Source organism: Dermochelys coriacea, chromosome 1 (assembly GCF_009764565.3).
Source record: "Dermochelys coriacea isolate rDerCor1 chromosome 1, rDerCor1.pri.v4, whole genome shotgun sequence".
NCBI classification, from domain to species: Eukaryota; Metazoa; Chordata; order Testudines; family Dermochelyidae; genus Dermochelys; species Dermochelys coriacea.
Window position 1 is genome coordinate 183,033,700 of NC_050068.2, and position 20,168 is coordinate 183,053,867.

A 20,168-nucleotide genomic window follows, 5' to 3' on the forward strand; every position below is an offset into this window, starting at 1 on the left:
AGTTATAGGAATGCATGATAGAGATCTTGTAGGTGTTTGTCTCTGTCTGAGGGGTTGGAACAAATGCGGTTATATCATAGAGCTTGGCTGTAGACAATGGATCGAGTGGTATGATCTGGATGAAAGCTAGAGGCATGTAGGTAGGAATAGGGGTCAGTAGGTTTCCGATATAGGGTGCTGTTTATGTGACCATCGCTTATTAGCACCGTAGTGTCCAGGAAGTGGATCTCGTGTGTGGACTGGTCCAGGCTGAGGTTGATGGTGGGATGGAAATTGTTGAAATCATGGTGGAATTCCTCAAGAGCTTCTTTTCCATGGGTCCAGATGATGAAGATGTCATCAATGTAGCGCAAGTAGAGTAGTGGCATTAGGGGACGAGAGCTGAGGAAGCGTTGTTCTAAGTCAGCCATAAAAATGTTGGCATACTGTGGGGCCATGCGGGTACCCATCGCAGTGCCGCTGATTTGAAGGTATACATTGTCACCAAATGTGAAATAGTTATGGGTGAGGACAAAGTCACAGGACAAAATTCAGCCACCAGGTTAGCCGTGACAGTATCGGGGTCACCTACTACAGGACAGGCCCAACAAAGAAAATAACAGAACGCCACTAGCCATCACCTTCAGCCCCCAACTAAAACCTCTCCAACGCATCATCAAGGATCTACAACCTATCCTGAAGGATGACCCATCACTCTCACAGATCTTGGGAGACAGGCCAGTCCTTGCTTACAGACAGCCCCCCAATCTGAAGCAAATACTCACCAGCAACCACACACCACACAACAGAACCACTTACCCAGGAACCTATCCTTGCAACAAAGCCCGTTGCCAACTCTGTCAACATATCTATTCAGGGGACACCATCATAGGGCCTAATCACATCAGCCACACTATCAGAGGCTCGTTCACCTGCGCATCTACCAATGTGATATATGCCACCATGTGCCAGCAATGCCCCTCTGCCGTGTACATTGGCCAAACTGGACAGTCTCTACGTAAAAGAATGAATGGACACAAATCAGACGTCAAGAATTATAACATTCAAAAACCAGTTGGAGAACACTTCAATCTCTCTGGTCACTCGATTACAGACCTAACAGTGGTTATCCTTCAACAAAAAAGCTTCAAAAACAGACTCCAATGAGAGACTGCTGAATTGGAATTAATTTGCCAACTGGATACAATTAACTTAGGCTTGAATAGAGACTGGGAATGGATGAGTCATTACACAAAGTAAAACTATTTCCCCATGGTATTTCTCCCCCCCACCCCACCCCCCACTGTTCCTCTGATATTCTTGTTAACTGCTGGAATTAGCCTACCTTGCTTGTCACCATGAAAGGTTTTCCTCCTTCCCCCCCCCCCGCTGCTGGTGATGGCTTATCTTAAGTGATCACTCTCCTTACAGTGTGTATGATAAACCCATTGTTTCATGTTCTCTGTGTGTGTGTATATAAATCTCTCCTCTGTTTTTTCCACCAAATGTATCCGATGAAGTGAGCTGTAGCTCACGAAAGCTTATGCTCTAATAAATTTGTTAGTCTCTAAGGTGCCACAAGTACTCCTTTTCTTTTTGCAAATACAGACTAACACGGCTGCTACTCTGACACAAATCTGTGTGACTCATGTGAGCAGGTACTCAGGACCTCTGTACTAGAACCCTACTAGTGGTTCAGAGCCCAAATCCAACTGTGACTCTGGTCCAAGCCCTGCCATTTTGCAGTGTTGATGCATTTAAAGCCAAAGATCTGAGTTAGAAGATAAGCATAGTGCAGAATGGATGTGTTAGCAGGGCTGTGAGACCTGGATCCAGCATTTGGTAAACCGAGGTTTACAATGTGGTGTGGATGTTCAAGCATGGGCTTGGAAACACTTGAAACCATGAGCCTGGGTTCCACATACCTGGGTTTACAATGCAGTGTAAATATATCTAGAATGACCTGGCAGCCTCCTTGTAAATTACCAGAACATATGATAAAATCATTAGCTGTGGTGCTGTTAGTAACAGAAGACATTCTTAAGGCAGTGAAGTGACTTTTATTATTTATAGCATTAACAGCTTCCCTTTGTCTTCAGGTGCTGAATATTGCTAAGTCACACCAACTGGATGAAGGGGATATAGATTTAGGCATGCATATACGACCTCTGCATAAATAATTAAATAAAACACAAGATGATTAGAAGCTAACAAAGCATGGACCAGCTATAATGTGACAACAAAATGTGAGATAAATTAATATTTAAGAATAATATAGCTTGAATGTATTCTAAAGTATATGCAAATATGTTAGGCTGAGTAAACTTAGAACACAATTAAAAATCAGTCTATAAGAACTTCCAAGAAGTGAGCTGTAGCTCACAAAAGCTTATGCTCTAATAAATTTGTTAGTCGCTAAGGTGCCACAAGTACTCCTTTTCTTTTTGCATGTTTTTATACCAAGTTGTTAATGCACATATTGTTCAGTGTATTACGTGCACTTTTAAGGCGACCCTATGGAGCTATGGTGATAGAGCCTAACACATTTGAGCAAGTATCATTAAGGTTACTTAAAGGAGCTATTTTGCCATAGTACTAATGGCAAAAAGGGACTGCATTCTATCTGCATTGGCTCTGCTACAGGTACCATGGTAAAGCAAATATATGGAAGATATAAGATAGTTAGCAAAAAACATATAACTGTGCTATCAAACACTTGGGAGGATTCTAGCTAGAATTAATATGTAGATCCATTTTCTTAACCAGAGCCCTTTTTGCTGCACCAATTTGATAGGTAAAAAGACAATGTATGATTAAGACAAGCTGGCCTCAATTCTCCAGTAGCAGAGCCTGGTGTAATCATTTACATCAGTTCAAAGTGGGCACAAAATGTGGTCAAATCAGAATGGTAGCAGTTTTCACTGATTTTGCATTCATTTTGAATTGGTAGAAATCCTGCACTTTGTGCAGCAGGCCTATTGTGTTTTATATTCATTATTTCCCAAATATGAGTGACATATCTTGCATTTATGATAATTGTTTTATAATTAGGACTTCATCCCACACATATTTTATATGTAGTAACTGCAGCATTCAATTCCTTTTACTTGGTTGATCTTACTAACTAATGAAGAACAAAATTTCACAGAATTCATAATATTTCTATGGAACTGATACATACTGTACTGTATATTTTATGGAAATTAACACATTTCCTCTCAAGGAGCATATTTTCAAAGTTCAGTTGCTCTTTACTGAAGTAATTTTTTTAAACAAAAAAAGTGCAATGCATTTTATGTCTATATATTTTTATTCACTCCAGTATATGTTCACAGTTGAAAACATTTAACTAAATTAATAGTTACAGTATTTGTTCAAACCAATTCATTTTCACTGGCATCTTGCAAGTAAATGTTATTCACAGTTTTTTAGGAAGGTGTTTCAACCAAACCCACGCCATTGAAAAACAAGCAATAATAACAACAAAAGAAATCTGTGTCTGACTATGCAATATTGCTTAAGTACTAAGGTAAAATTTATCCTGAGTATAACTCCACCAAAATCAGTTGAATTACAGTTGGCATGAATATGGCCATTGACTTTTAGTTAAATCAACTGGTACATATTTTCTTCATCCAATATTTTAACTTCCACTGGTGTACAATGCTCCATTTCTGCAAGTGGAAGGAAGCACACTGGGCAGATCTGGCTCTGGTGATGTATGGAAGAGAGGAACACCAAATCTATTACATCATCCTCTCATTTTCTGGCACCTTGCGAAAGCCCCTCTACCAGTGCTTGGTATGGGCAGATGTAGTGAGCAACCTTTCTATGCAGTATTCCCTTCAGGAGGTGGCTGTTATCCAACAGATGTCAGTATCAAAGTTCATGCATTTAAATGAAGTAATATATGCAGTATTGCCAGCTCTTATTATTTTTTTCATGAGTGACAGGATTTCAGAGGGCTCTGGAGTTTGTCTTGTGATGACATCATAAACCCCAGCCCCAAGCCAACATAATCTCTCCTCTCCACATGCTGTTCTCACAGGAGGGGAGGAGGAAAAGGAGGGAGCAAAGAGCCCAGCAGCCCAGTGCAAGTTGGCTGTCTCTTTCTCTCCTGTGAGCACAAGAGGGTGCCTCTGCTCCTCCCCACTCCCTACTGCAGCACCTAGCATGGACAGGTGCAAAAGGGCACAGGGGGTGAAGAACCCCTGGAGCTGCCCACCCAGCTTGCGGCCCCTGGCCTGAGGGATGGAGGGATGAAGAACAGCAGGAGGAGAAGAGGTTTAGGGAAGCTGAACTGGGGAGATGGCGACTCATAGGGGTGGATGGTCTGAATTGATGGCTGAACTGATGGAAGTGGGGCTGGGAGGGCTGAACTGAAGGGTATGGAAGATAATGGGGTGGGCTGAACTGATAGTGGGAGCCTTAAACTGAGGGGGGTCAGTGCTAATGGGGTGGGCTGAGCTGATGGGGAAAAGAATTGATAGAAGGGCTAGATGGGGACAGAACTGATGGGAGGCCTGGAGAATAGCATTAATTGCTGAATTGGGGATGGGCAGATATAGGGGTGAGTGGGGGCCAAAATCACCATACCTAATATTTATGGGAGAGTGGGCAACACCAATTGTTATACACACACGAGATGAACTGGGGAAGTTCAAAAATAAAAAAAAAACAGACCAAAAGCACAGCATGGGTGATGAGTGGTAACAAAAAGCATGCCAGCAGGCTGAGGGAAGGCCATAAGAACAATATGAAGAGGCCAGAACTTGCCTTTCCCGGAAAGACTGGATCTTTTCTTTTGAGTAACTCCCTTAGATGCACTGGACTAGAACAGGGTTTCCCAAACTTGGATCATGGCTTCTTCAGGGTAAGCCCCTGGCGGGCTGGGATCATGGCTGCTTTGTTTACCTGAGCGTCCGCTGGTACCACCACTCACAGCCCCCAGTGGCCGGGAAGGGCGAACCACACCCACTGGGAGCTGCGAGTGGATGCTCGGGTAAACAAAGCATCTCTCAGCCTGCCAGGGACTTACCCTGAACAAGCCACGAATGAAGTTTGGGAACGCCTAGACTAGAAGACTGCATCCCTGTAGTTCTCAAGCCCCTCATATTGACGGAAACTCTATGATGTGAACTTACATGCTTCCTGGTCTGTGGCGCCCCTCTAGATTTGTGAGTGTGTGAGGGTAGGTGAGTAAGTGGGCAGGAAGTAAGGTAAAATATGGCCCTTTCTTACCAGCATATATGGTGTTCTTTTAAAATTGCCTTGAGAATATAGGCTCATCTATATTTTAGCTAAAGCTTCTGTAGTTCAGTAAAAAAAGGTATACAGCAAAGATATTCAAAATTACTTGAATATATTAGACATATGGATAAACTGGCAAGCTAAATAGGTAGATGCATGGATAACTAGTTGCTGGATAAGAAATTGATGCAACTCACTGATGTGAAATACAGTGTAAGATAAAAAACCTAAGGCCTGAAAATATTCATATAAAGAACACTGTTGAAAGGACTCCATAGAAAAGAATACACACCATGGCAGAGAATATAATTATTGTGAATAGAAACATTTTCAGAAGTGATTAGTGATTCTGGGTGCCTCGATTTTTGGATGGCAGACACAAGATATCTGAAAGCAGCCTGATTTTCTGAGGGTGGATAATCAGCACTTTCTGAACTTCAGACCTATTAAAGTGTCCCAAGTTGGGTACCTAAAGACTGATGTTTTTGAAAATCTTGGCTAAAAAGCCTAAAATAGTAATAATAATAATAATAATATTAGTTAAAAAGGTAAGCAATGGTTTCTTTAAATCAGGGGTTCCCAAACTTGGTTTGCGGCTTGTTCAGGATAAGCCCCTGGCGGTCCACAAGTCGCTTTGTTTACCTGAGCGTCCACAGGTACGGCTGCTTGCAGCTCCCAGTGGCCGCAGTTTGCCATTCCCGGCCACTGGGAGCTGCGAGTGGCCCTACCTGCGGACGCTCATGTAAACAAAGTGTCTTGCGGGCCGCCAGGGGCTTACCCTGAACAAGCCGCAAATCAAGTTTGGGAACCCCTGATCTTAGCTCTATCACAAGTATTTCAATTTTTTTTTTTGCACTCCACCTCCTGGGGATATTTTGGCTAATAGATCCATATAATCTTTTCCCTGTCTGTTAACCTGTTCCACATCTTCCCATAAAACTATGCTATGTAATGCAATGTAGAGAGCATTTGTGGAGATGTGTTCCTCAACAGGCAATAGAAATTGACTCCCGGCATAAATTCCGCATATCCTGTACCTCTTTCGCCACATGTAGCAAAACCACACTACTTCTGCAGCCAAACAGGCATTTTTCAACCATGGAATGGGATAGAATGGGATGAAAAGCTAAACTTCACCCCTTAGAGAAGAGGACCACTGCTATCATACAATTCAAGCTTCCTAAGACTGAAAAAAATGCTCTGACTTCTAAAAATACAAATAGAGTTATAAGTATAAACAGAAACAATTATTCTTGCATTGTATACAATACTATATATTTGATAAATTCTGTATTGTTTGTGCACTGTATTACAGGAATGAAAATAAAGACTAGAAAGAGCCGCAAAGGAGATAAAATGACTGGGTTTTAATTGTTGCCTATTCTAAAATAGTCATAAAATATGACTTTATAGTAAATAGTCCTTATATAGCTCTGTGCTAGAACTCAATCTTACATAAACATTTAACCTTGAATTTAAAAGGTGTTCTGTTCTTAATACAGGATTATTTGAATTTCTTTGTTATGTTATGTCTGGATTATGACAGAATTGAGAATAAATAATTTAATCATTTTCTTAGGGCTGTTCACACCTAGAAACATTGTTATAATTCAGGTAACTATTACTGGAAAAATAAAACAGATTAAAACCCAAACATTGGTTTCTACAGAGATACCTCACTCTTCATTGAAACCATGAAAGAAGGGAGAATTCAGTGATTCAAAGAAAACAAAAGATTGTAAATGAGAATTTAAATGTATCTACTTTTTTTTCTGCTAGAATTCTAAATTCCCAATTATCCTGCCCTTTTTCACACAAAACTCCCAGAGAGTCAAATCTATAGGGGGTAAGTGGCAGAAAACCTTTGTGGTCATGAGAAAAACTGGACAATAATTTATGTGGTTAAACAACCATGGAAAAAGAAAGAAAGAAATCGAAAATCTATTGTGACTATTTCAAAGTCTTTGAAGAAATGAAAGATATGTTTAGCTAACCCGAAGTTGAATCCTTAAGCTTCTAGCTCCCTGACAGCAGAAGTAGTGCCACTAGGGAAAACACTCCTCCTCTCTGAAAAGGCTCAAAGCTTCCAATTAGTGGCAATCTTTTCTGTGATGTTTTTAACCCTTGATCACTGACCATTCCCCTCTTCAGGGGTTAATGTTATCAAAGAGACCAGCATCCTTTTAAAGTGGTATTTTCCCCTTCAGTACTATTCTTTCCAGATATAGCATAGAGTTGGACTGGCTCACTGTAGTGCAGATTTCTTCTCCTGGAAGAGGTGGGATATAGTATTCATCAGACATGCCCAGACCCTTGTTGTAAAGGGGAGAGACTGTATGGTAGAATGTACAAACCATACACTGTAGCAGGGGAGGAAGGAGTTAATGATCTGACTCTGACACACAGCCCTACATGGGCTGCAGGCTGCTTCACCCCATAACACCTGAGAGAAATGCTCCAGACGGAAAGAATATCAAAGAGGTAAACAGGAAATAAAAATAGGCAGCAGATAGCACAGGGCTGCTTGCTTTGGAAGGGAAAGGATTTATCTGCTAAGTTAGTAAGTAACTGGATCCTAAGGGTCTAAGAAATGACATTTTTCTGGAAGAAAGAAAAATGGAGTGTATCCTGGAGGGGTAGAGAAACTCAAACTACATTTTGTTCAGGTACTCAGTAAGTAGATGACCTTCCTAAGTCTCCCTGAGGCAACTTATTGTTTTTTCCCCTTTGATTAGAATTAAAAACTATTTGTAAGCCCCCATCTGCAGGGAAGGTCTAGAAATAGGCAAAGAGGAAGAGAGTTATCTGGCTTCTCAGGAACTGATTTTGCTTTGTATCTAACTTTGGGTCCTGATTTTTGATACATGAAGATTATTTTGATGAATGGGGTGGTTGATTAGGCTTCTTCTAATTTTTTCCTGATATGTGTTTTTTTTTTTTCTTAGTGACTTGCTAAACTTTCACTGAATTGGTAATTGTACAAGTGGGTTATGCATAGTGGGTGCAGCATAGTTAAGGCTACATTAGGGAGTTCAGTTTTAATGGGAGCTTTAAACCTTCAGTTCGTAAGTCATATTGAAAGGATAAAAAGAAAAAGCTAATCTTTGAGCACCATTTGAATTTTTCATGGTAGGTTGATAAGAATAAGTTTTAAAAATCACCCCTTCTGGCAACATTTTTACTAGATTGTTTTCCTTTGTACCTCTTTTTCATTCTGAGAGTTGCATTTTGGCTATGTTCTTCCATCTCATCTGCTACTTCCTTAGGACAGTAGTGGTTAGCTATAAAGAATTAACTCTTTTTAGCCATAATGGAAAACAAGTATGTCAAGGCAAACCTATTGAATTTTGAGGCACAGACTTCCTCAGCAAATACCTCTGTGGCCTATGGAGACTTCAATGCAGTAACTTAAGAGTGACCTCAGCAATATTAAAACAGAGAAACTTATGAAAAGATATGTGATGTGCTGATCTCTTAATATCATTGATAAAAGCACATTAGATCATTGTCAAGTAATTACTGTTGGGAATGTAAGTGAAAGCCTTATGGAGAAGTGCATCTCATAATGCTGTAAGCAACATGAAAGCAGAAAGGAATGCACGTCTTTCCCCTTAATTTCCATGCTTTTAAGGCTTTGAGGTGTCCTGCTGCAAACTTAACTGTCCCTGAACATAGCTACTATTTGTTAATAAACAGCAACAACTATGGAAGAGATGAGTTTGGAATATGTGGCTTTCTGAGTCCTAGAAATGCATGTTTTCCCTAAGCTAATAGGTATTCTGCTGGGAATCTGCTGTGGAACTGTTTTTCTTTGTGCTGTGGAACAGGAATGCTAAACGGACTAAGAAGCAGAATGTACTGTAAAATGTGGGGGACTTGAGTGGTAAGACAGTGAAACATTCTGTCAGGCAACTAAAGGCAAGGTAAGCCCAAAACCTTGTAACTTGTCCAGTTACTCAATGACATGTAAAAAGAATGCAATACTGGGGTATGTTTCATGAGTTTTGTTGCAGAGTAGTTCAGCTGCTGTGTTTGGAGCAAACTGCTTTGAGTGGCAGTTTTATACCTAGTCAGCCTCAGGACTCCAGGTCCTGCAAGGATCATTGTTAACTCCAGATCATTCAGCTGTGAATGCAGTTTTCTTAGCTGGTTCGATATCCAGAAATAGTTTGGAACACGTGAATATTAGCTTAATGATCTGGGAGTAGATGCCATTGAGACAGTCCTTCAAGGAGCTTCCCTCTCCCCACAAACATCATGTCTGGCTTGTAGAATTCAGCCAGCTCTTGACTGAAGTCAACCTATTTGTAGGTTATGTCACAATAAGTATTTTCACAGAACTGGTATTTTGGTACTATTATGCAACAGGTGCTGTGCTACAAGATGACTTTTGGGGGATGGGGATAGCTGTGGAAATGAAGGAGCAACAGGCTACCACAAACTTGAGTGCAGTCTGAGAACAGTGGTTTGTGGGTATCTACTGTGACTTCACTAATTCAGGCCACTTCTGAGGTGGGACAACAGGATTCCATGTCCAATTTATTGGAGGATACAGGTCTAGCAAGATGAGTCTGCCTGCCAGGGTGGAAACCCCTCTCTCACCCATCCTGAGTAACCATCCAACGACAGCAGAGCAAAAAGCTGAACAGCACAGCAGTCTGGTACCTCCTGGAAGATGGGTTCCAGGACACCTGCCCCTAAAATGAGTCTTGGGAAGAATCATTTATTCTGGTAGTGCTGAAGAGTCCTGGCCAGATGTGGGTCCTGTTGTGCTAGGCACTGTACAAACACAGGTCTTCCCTAAGTAGAGACAAGACAAACTGATAACAAATAACTGTCACAAACTCAGAACTATTAACTTGCAAACCCTCCCAACTTTTCCTTTAAACAACATACTTGCCCTATGATGAAGACCCTACCAAATTCAGTCCATTCTGGTCAATTTCATGGCCATAGGATTTGAAATTTGGTCAATTTTACCTTTTCAAATGTTTACATTTACAGGGTGCTCCCAACGGCATGAGAGGAGATCAAAGCCACCTCCACAGATTTTCTGCTACTGCAGGAAGCTCTGGGGCTGCTGCTGGAGCAGGTACCAGGAAGTGGGTCTGATCTCTCCTTGAGTATGGCCGCACAGGGGAAGAGAAAGTCTTGTTCCTATCCAGTCCAGCCAGGACTAGCTGCTAGGAGCCCCCAGCTGGGGTGCTTCCAGCAGCACAGGGGAGATCAGACCCACCTCCATGAACCTCCTGAGACTACAGGAAGCTTCATGGCTGCTGCCCTGTTCCAGTGCTTCCTGCAGCCAGGGGAGGTCGCCAGAGGTGGGGACTTGATTTCCCCCCCTCCCCCTGAGAGCAGCTGTGCAGGGGAAGAGTAAGTCCCAACCCTTCCCAGACTGGACAGGACAAGCAGCTGGAGCCAGGGGACAGCAGGAGCCCCTGTCCAGTTGGTGTGTCCCCAACCCTGCTCCTCCTCTCCCTTCCAATAGCTAGATTTCACAGGGGAGGTCTGATTGCATGGTCCATGACATATTTTTCAGGGCTATGAATTTGGTACCCATGACATTTCCTGCATTTAGCTTTTCCTGTCACAGCCAGGAAAACATCTTTCACTACTGTTGCCAAGTTTCCTCTTCCCACCTACCATGACCTGGTAGCAGAACCATTAAAATCACCCTGAGGGAAGATATTTTCCCCAAAATATGGGAAGGCATGTTGCTTCCTCTCCCCATGGAGGGAGGCTCATGGTCATCTCTGTGAGGAGACATGAGTTAGCAGTCCCTGGTGGTGTCTCGCAGCTGTCTCCCTAGCTCTTGGGAGCGGGGGGGTGTATATATCCTTGGGGCAAGGAGTGTAGTGTCTGGGTCAGGCAGTGACTTTCAGCTGTTGCCTTCCCCATGGCTCTGCTGTATGACCAAGAGGCTTCTGTCAATGCTGTCTGTTCCCTATCCTGAAGTCTGACAGGGAGGGGGTCGAGGGTATTGGCCTTCCATAGTATGGTGCTGGAGGTGAATTGTGACCTTAGCAGTTAGCTTGGTCAGGTTGACTGGGAAGATGGTGAGGTCAGTTGTTTCAAGTGATGGCTTCTTAGACGCTGGCCCAGTACAGTGCCCTTGAGTAGCGGTTGCCGACTTCCTTCTGCAAAGGGGAAGGTCCCGGGGCACTTGGCACCATCCTTAGCGAAGCCGGGCAGGGGCATGAGTTGCAGGTGGAGAATCTGTTTCCCTGAGGCGCTTCCTTGTGCCACAGCACTGATTTTGAAGAGGGAAGGGACCACGTTACCAGGACGATGTCGTTCCTGGCTTCCCCCAAGAGGCCGCCCTGGATGCCGATGAGGTTTGGCCTGAGAGAGCTCGACGGCTGCTTGCCGTGGAAGCATCCGCCGTTACCAAAGCAGCTCCTGTGGTCTGAACAGTCCTGAGGCGGGCAGCAGTTGCGATTTCGCCAGCGCTGTCCCGCCTGCCTCCCCCTCTCCCCGGCAGGGTAGATGCGCGGGGCCGCCGTGGCTATCTCGGTGGCTCTGGGTCATGCGGAGGCAGCCGGCGGGACCGTGACTAGGTCCGCGAGCTTCTTGCGAGGGGCCGAGAGCGCGGCCGGACGGGCCCGGCAAGGCGCGGGGCAGGTCTCCCTCTCCGCGGCCGTTGGGGCTCGTCCTGCCCGCCCACGCTGCTGCCCCCCCACCCCCCGGAGAGCGCCGTTTAGCCTCCCAGCCGGCGGCCCAGAGCTCAGCGCTGCCCCCCTCCCCCTCCCCCTCCCCCTCCCCGCGCCGCCGGCCGGGCACCCGCCCGCTGCCAAACCGTCCCCTCCAACCGCCACTTTCAGAACCAGCTCTGGACAGCGCCTTCCCCGCCCCACCCCCTTTTCCCGCTTCAGTATCTCCCATTGGCTGGAGCACAACGGCTAGCTGCACCTCTGATTGGCCCAGCTGACTGCCACTCAGAGCTGTGGGGTCGTTTTGGGGTTTTGCTCGCGGCTGAAAACTCTTTGAAACCCTCGTTCGTGGGTTTTTTAAACCGGCGTCTCGCACCGCCTCTGCCAGCCACTCATTGGCTGAACGATCACGTTCGGAGCTCTTCTATTGCAACACTTACCCCGTCCATCATATCCCTTCCTGAGGGCGGGCCTCGGGGAGGCGGGGAAGAGAAAAGGGGCGGCTTGAAGGCGGGTGGGGTTTAGGCGACCAGGTGGGAGGGAGTGGGCGTGGCTAAAGCAGAGGCGTGGCTGGAGGGGGGGGGGGCAGGACGAGAGGCGTGGTGATTGGCGGGCTGGGCGCGGCTCCGGGGAGGGGGCGGGGCTGGGCAGGGGGAGCCGCTTCTGAGATTGCCCTTGTGTCTAGAGCTCGAAGCGGCGGGGAGCGGAGCGGGCTTCCCGTGAACCAAGGCAGGCGAGCGCGGCCGGCAGCCTCCTCCGCGCCCAGCTCCACAGGGGGGAGGGGACGTGTGCCCGGCACCGCTGCACGGTGGGAGGAACCTGCCCAGCGCCAGAGGAGGAGGGAGCCGCCTCACCACCCGCCCCCGCGACCCTGGTCCTCCTCCTCACCCCACTGGATACAACGAGGCAGAGGGAGGCACTGCGGCGGGCGGCGGCGGAGGCTCCTGCGGGGGGACAGAAGCGCCCGGAGAGAGGCGGCGGGGGCTGCGGGAATCTCTGCCTGGCGCCCACCCAGCCCGAGGGAAGCCCCCCAGGATGCGGCTGAGACCCAGCGCCCTGCTGCGCTTCTACAGCCTCTGCGGGCTCCTCATACAAGGTACCGCCCCCCAACTCCGTCCCGAGGACCCCGCCGCGGGGGGAGGCAGCCGGGGGGGGGGGGACCCCCTGCGTCCCCGCCTTCGCCGCTCCTGGCCCCCGGGCCTCCCGCCCTCACTCCTGCCGCGCTGTAGGGGTGGGATGCGAAGCGCCTCACGAGCCTTAATCCTCCTCCCCCGCCCCCACCAGCCCTTCAACTCCCCGTAACCTCCCGCCTCGGCCACCCCCTCGCGCCCCCCCCCCTTCCCCCCCCCCCCGGCAAATGCCTCTGTGGGAGTGAGAGGCGGCCGCCGCAGCCGCGGGAGCGGGGCTCTTTAGCGGTGCCTCATTGGCATGGGCGAGAGGCAGAAGAGCGAGTCGCTGCTGGGCTCAGATGCAGGCGGCGAGAGGATTTAAAAATGTATATAAAGAAATAAAAACCTGGAGCGAAACCAGGGGAGCTCTTGGGGAGCCCCGCTCAGCTGTGCCACGCATCCTGCAGCTACTTTCCGGACTCGGCTCTTTGGGGTGGGATTTCTCCCCCTCGCCTCCTTCCCCCGTCTCGCCTTCATTAGCAAGAGCCTTCCAAGGGAAGTGTGTGACTGCAGTGGAGGGAAAACTGCAGGATGCTATTATCGTGCAAATGAATAGTGAGTGAGGGGAGGGAAGCGAAACCCCTCCCAGCTCCCGAGACCTTGTCTTATTTTGGGGGAAGGCAAGAGGAATATAAATGGCACTGGATGGAGAAACCGGCGGAGAGAGTTGGCTCCTGCTGTTGTGGGGAGGAGGATGTGGCCGTGGTGCTGGAAGGAGAGTAACGAGGATCTCTCTCTCTCTCTCTCTCCGGCTGCAGCGTGGGGGAGTCCGGGTTTGGTCTGGTCACCCCTCCCCCTCTCTCCAGCTGATTGGGGACGAGAAGTTGCCAGATACCCTAGTGCGTGTGGGGAAAGTTACCCTCCACCACATGCACCCCAGCGGCCTTGGCAGGATTTAAATGAGGTCGATGAGCCGTCATACAGCAACTTCTTCGCCTGCACCTTTTCTTTAGGATGGCTGCGGGGAGAGAAATATCCCTTTCTTATATATGGGGTAAGGGAGGGGAAGAACCAAATGAACTAAGTGACCTTGTGGGATTTTTTTTTTTTTTTTGGTTCTTCCTTCCCCTTGTCCCTGTGGCATTTTATAGAAAGTTTTTGTATTTTCAAATCTGTCTAGTGAGCATCCTGTGCAGAGGTCTCTCTGAGGAGGTTAAATTACTCTGCCCCCCCCGTCCTTCCCCACCAGAAGCAGAAGTAATCTGCGGGCTGGCTGAAATAGACGCGTCTGTCTATATCTCCACTGCATTCAGTAACCTGCAGGCAGCACCCACTTCACCTTCTGAGGAAGTTACATTTTGCTGGCGGTTGATGGGGAGGGCGATTAAATTCATTTGGCGATTGCAAATGATGGTTGTATACTGTTGATTTTTCCTTACCGATCTGTAGGAGTTGTCTAGTATGTCAATGCACAAGGAGCTTCTGTGTTGATGCTATAATACAAGATTTATTGGGGCATGTGCGGCAGGCTGCACCTGGGAGTTGAGGCTCCTGTGTGCCTTTACGTTATTGCCCTGTGAATTGTCAATTCATTGCGGGGGAATGAGAGGGGACGAAGGGGGAAACCTGTCTGGACTGACTTGCTCTCGCCAATAAAATCGGTTTTGCTGCTGCCAGAGGAGGATTTGATCTTTTTCTAAAGATGCAATTGGATGCATTTGCATTTAGTGCATCACATTTGTAAAAGCAAACTGTGATTTTTAAAAAAGTGGTGGCTTTCGCAACAGTTTAGGGAATGTGCCAGGGGAAATGCACCATTGCAAGGAGCTTTGGGGTTAAACAAAAAACAGTGCAAGAAGAAAGGTGTAATCCAATTCTACCTGACTGAAAGCAATCAAATCAGGCCTGTCCTTGTGGGAAAGGGAGGGTTCCCTTCTTACTGCTATCTGGCTCTCTCCCACATTTATAAAATGTCTCCATGGTTTTTAACCTCACAGTTAAGATGTATTTGGAGAGGGGGGTGTCAGTTTTTATTCAAGTATTCATCTACCTAACTCTTGATGAGTGCTGCTTCAAAAGGCATTTTTCCTAAATGTATCTTAAAATGCTTAGGAATGAAAACCATATTTCTGAGATGTCTGAGACTTGAGTAATTTACACTATCCTTTGCTGCTTGTGGGTAAGATTAGAGGAGGAAATGATTGAATTTTTGCTAGTAAAAGTCTGTTCTGTTCAGTGGTGGCTGAGGTTCCCTGAACATTAAGTTGCTTTAGTCCACCTTATGTTGGTACTTTATAAATTCTGTTTGCTCAGTTTTCCCATTTATTTTGGCACAGCTAGCAGGCACAGTTAAGTTAGACATATTTATTGTTGGCAGCTTCATAGTTGTATGTAAAAGTAGCTTTTTCCTGTTGGCTTGCCTTGCTCCCCAAAGCTGTGTTAAGCAATTCAATGGATTTGTTAAAGTTTCCTCCTCTTGGTCCTTAGGATATCAGTTTCCCCTAGTTCATGAGATGAATAAAAACTTTGTTCTGTAGATTTGAAACATTTCTGACTTCTGGTTGTGAGGACTTCATGTCAATGAAAATTAAGGTTAAAGACAATGCCAGGCAGTCAAGCTGAGGAGTCCTATATGGGAGTGAGGCAATGCCCAAAAAGCCAATCAGGAGCCTCACTTTCAAAAGTGGTCCTGGGCACTGATGAAGTACTGGAAACAGGAAGATGAGAACATATAATGGTTTTTCAGCTTGTGCATGGAATAACATTAATAGCAAGCACTCCATTACATTTTTTGTTTGCTTTTTTCTGAAAGTCCCCTAATAACTGCTTGGGAGGGTAGAAATGGTGGTGGGAGAGGGAGTAATAACATGTGGAGGTTAGAAGCAGATGAGCTCAGAGATGAGAAACTTTGTTAGTCTGTTCTGCCCTCTCTAGTGGCTGATGCAGAAACAGTAGCTTTTATAGTCTAGAAATGCTAAACATTTAAGCAGTTATAGTGGCTCCATAGTGATTGCACTGTACCCCAGTTCAATTTGTTCACAATACTTGTCACACTCACCTACCTTTTTGCTTTAATTTTTCCACTAAATGAGTTTAGTAATATTGCCCAAATGTAAAAAGTTTTCAGTGTGCATTTAAAACACCTTGGGAGTTCAAATGATGCACCCTAATTGATTTTACTTGAAAAGCAAACAGTATATTGTAAACACTTCATGTGTGAAGCTATAATACTAAAGGTGGATTTTACTGTATTTGTATAAAAATTTGGGTTAGGATTATGCCAGAATGTAGCTACTATAGCCCCCTGCTGTGTGATAATGCAAATGGCATCTAATGCCTTAATGTGCTCGACTTCTGAGAAAACACTGCATAGCATTGTATGTGATACTGAAAAAGTACTTTCAATACATCAGTGCTAACACTGTGCAAATGTTTTCAGGGAAGTTTCTATAGACACTTGAAAATAATACTGAACTGCTGTAGCTTAAATGACAGTGGATAGACTACTAACAAGCTTTTTTCGTCTGAAGTTGTGCTAATTGATACATCTTATCATTGAAGCTGATAGAAAGCAGCTTGCTGTTAAGAACATCTTTATCATGAACCCAGATCTGTTTATAAAAAAAATGCACATCAATTCCTATATTGACTGACATAACATGATGTTGTGGAAATAGTTATGCTACAATAGTTAATATTTAATTGGGTAGGTAAGTTTGTTTTGTTTTGTTTTTTGTTTTAAATTTATTTTAAGTTTTTTGATGTGAAGTCACTATTCTATATCTGTATATTATGCATATTGCTCATTCAGCTAAGTTAAATTATGGATTACTATAGAATTAGGCAAATCTATAGTATTTAAATATAATGTAAGGAACACTCTTACATATTTCCTTGCTACTACTATGAACTCATAAATGGGTGTCTAAGCACAAGCATATTGGTTCAGCGCAAATTGAATTGTTAGCCTTTGAAACAGTTTCTACAAATCAATTTTGAGGTACAGAGAAACAAGGTAACAGATTATGGGTTTTTGTTTGTTGTTTGAAGATAAATACTTCACACATGAGTTGACAATGAATTAAGTCAATAAACATGATGTAGAGCTTGTTTATGAATTTGACTAATTTAACCAAGGTTTCATTGGCTCTTCAGCACTACACACTTATGCTTCACACATATATGTGAAATACTCTTTGGTTAACTTCATGAGATGTGGTCTAAATGTCACATTAACTTGAACCTTGTATAACAATATACAATTGCTACTTTCCTCTCTAACTCCACATTAAGTAGTGGACCCTCTCTTTTAGCTTATCATAAAGCAAGTGTCCTCACAGTGCAGGAAGCCTTGGTCGAGACACTGGCTATACATTGTAACAAGCTAAAACTTCAATTGAAGTACATCAACTGGTTGGTTTTTTTTTTTTTTGGGGGGGGAGTTGAGGGTTTTTTGGCATGCACAGGATGGAGAACTTAAGTCTGTCTCCATTTCAGCGTTCGCTTTTTTTTCCCCCATTATAATATTTACATTGCAATCCTTACCTGATATTGGATTAAATTCATTGCTGGCAAAGGGATAGGCAGCAGCCTTTACTTCAGTAGTTGCATCTGTTTGTTCAAGAGATATGTAGTTATATTAAAGGTAAATTCAATATGTTCTAAGTTTCTCTAAATGTTTCTGCATTTCAAATGCAGAAACAAGTGACACTTCTATGCACAGTTGCTGGAAACGTTCTGAGCAATGTCAGATGATGGCTAATAAAATAGCTGAATAACTAAGAATGTGGTGGCCTACCTTCTGACAGAAAAGCATAGGCTCTCTTTAAGACTATAGAAGTAACTGGTAGTAACTTTCTGCCTAAGAGTTCTAATACAAATCTTAAAAATCTGACTACTTATTCTTAGTTTCCATTGAACTGAGACTAAATTCTGGTTATAAGATACCACTTAGAGTGACTAAAGAGCCTGAGACAGCTGGAGTAGAGTGCCACCAACCTGTCTTACAGGCATAATTTAAAAAATAAATCCAAACCAGTACAGGCTGGAGATGTGTAACATACAGTGCCATGTAACACTTAACATTTCATTTTTAATGAATAAACTACGTAAACTTGCAGGACTTCAGTGTATACATTCCTTGTCCTTGAGAGAGTTTTACTGTACACCTAAAAGTACACAATGAAATGTTCTATAGACAAATGGAATTTATAAACTGTGCATTTTAAAACCATAGAATAGCCTGCAAGGGTTCTTGAGGATATCCTTTTGTCTACTTTAATCTTTCTTAGCCTACTTTTAAGAAATAGAAATCTATGTAGTCTGAACGTAGGTAGTCTTCATTTTAATCTGCAGTAGCCTTGATGACAGGGTTAAGTCAACCTAAGTTAAGCAGGAGTCGACGTAGCTTAGGTCAACTTATTGCAGTGTCTACACCGTGCCAGGTTTCTTCTGTCACCTTACCTTCTGCTTCTCATTCTGGTGGAGTACCGAAGTCAATGGGAGAGCAGTAAGCTGTTGATTTTAGCAGGTCTTCACTAGACCTGCTAAATGGACCCCCGGTGGATTGATTACCATGGATCAAAGCTTTGGTGATTTTAGACAAGTCCTTAGAGTAGGGCAGTACTGAGACGAGGTGCTCTAATAGTAATTGGTTTATTTGGAGAAATATGCAGGGGTGTGGGGAGAGTACGAAGTCTAGTAATAAACAAAGCAGTAATGAAGATAACATGAAATAGAAGCCTAGCCTGTTCAGGAAATCGGTTACATTATCTCTTGCAGTTCCTACTATCTCCAGTGTTTAAAATCTAATCTGTAGATCTTCTTAAATAAGATAGAGAATCCAAGATCCAGAACTAACTAACTTCCTCTTACAGTAGGCTGTAATGACTGTATGTATGTTAAACTGCAGTGAACCTCTGACATAACCTAGCTCTGAAAACTCCTTGTTCATTTTTTCTGCTGTTTATACTGGTGAAGGAAATGCATATTCCCTTCCTCCTCCAACTCCCCCACCCCAAAATCTCATGCCATCCTTCCTATGGTGGGTCAGGGGACTTCAGAATACTGCACGTGTTCCTGGTCCAGAGATGTGCTCTGCATCTGACTGAAGAGGTATACTTCCTTTTCTATAGCCAAGTATTGAATATATTGCTTTCATATGATCTCAAACCCTTGCTGGTTTAAGAATCAGTAATCAGAAAGTTACAAAGCAGTCATGGCTTTCACACTCTAAAAAGAAGCACATCACTGCTAATATAATTACATCACTTCACCATGAGAGAGAATTTTTCTATTTCTTAAGGCTGAGTTTTAGATGTAATTATTCCCCACTTGCCCTAAACTACTATGGAGTGTTAAGCTGTTCCTGGGTTTCTTTCCATTGGTGGCTATGCTTCAGTGTGAAGAAATGGTCCCTATGCAAAGTTTGTATACCAGTGTGAATTTTTAAAGTGGTTTCAGACATGAAAAGTACCATAAGCAAAACTTGTAACTGTGTACAGCAGTGTCTTAATCTTGTTTACTGTAGTTGAGCTTGTTTTACTTAATTCTTTATACCCTGCCACTGTAATTCATACTTTATGAATAGGCTGTGAAACATAATGTATATTTCCTTATGCTGGTTAATGGTCCTCGCTACATCCTTGAAAGACTAGTACAAATAGAAATTCCCTTTGCTCTTGTGCATTTATATTCACTGTAAATGGGCTTTGCAGACTGTAGTTGATATGACCCATCAAAATTATCAAGTATTTAAGCGTTATTTGTTGTCCATTTGACTTTAGTTGCAGGAAATAGTGGAGGGGGCAGACTGTTTATTTAATGACAAATGTTGAAATTCAACAAAGCTCTAACAATTGTCAACATATGTCAATTTAAGGCTATTCACTGTTTGTTTTGAGTTCTCAAGCAGCATTTTTCTTTGCCTATCTGAATTTTCTATTAACAGCAAAAATACTTGGTCATTTTGTGTGTATGGTGTAATTAATAATCAACATTTTAAGGATAAAAATACAGTCCTTCTGAGCCTAATGATAAGCAGTTAGGTGGCTTATGTCGGGTGTTCCCCTTTTGGGGGAGGTAGGGAGAAGGAAGGCCAAGGAAAAATGAGGCCAGATTCTTGTGATAAAGTGTAAATATCCAGGTTTATATGACGCATAAGCTAAATACATTGCATATT

The 20,168-nt window shown here is 44.0% G+C and overlaps 1 protein-coding gene across 4 annotated transcripts in view; it reads left to right on the forward strand.

Moving 5' to 3' along the window:
* Positions 1-12,490: 12,490 nt before the first annotated feature.
* The window catches only part of CADM2 (cell adhesion molecule 2), a 1,073,705-nt gene continuing 1,066,027 nt past the window's right edge, over positions 12,491-20,168 (forward strand). The window contains exon 1 of one of the 4 annotated variants that reach the window (XM_038385081.1): positions 12,491-12,975. In XM_038385081.1, coding sequence (XP_038241009.1) covers positions 12,915-12,975 — 61 coding nt within the window. In that variant the 5' untranslated portion in view covers positions 12,491-12,914. The remainder of the gene's footprint in view (positions 12,976-20,168) is intronic. The other 3 variants (XM_038385064.1, XM_038385091.1, XM_038385070.2) reach the window with 3 other exon arrangements.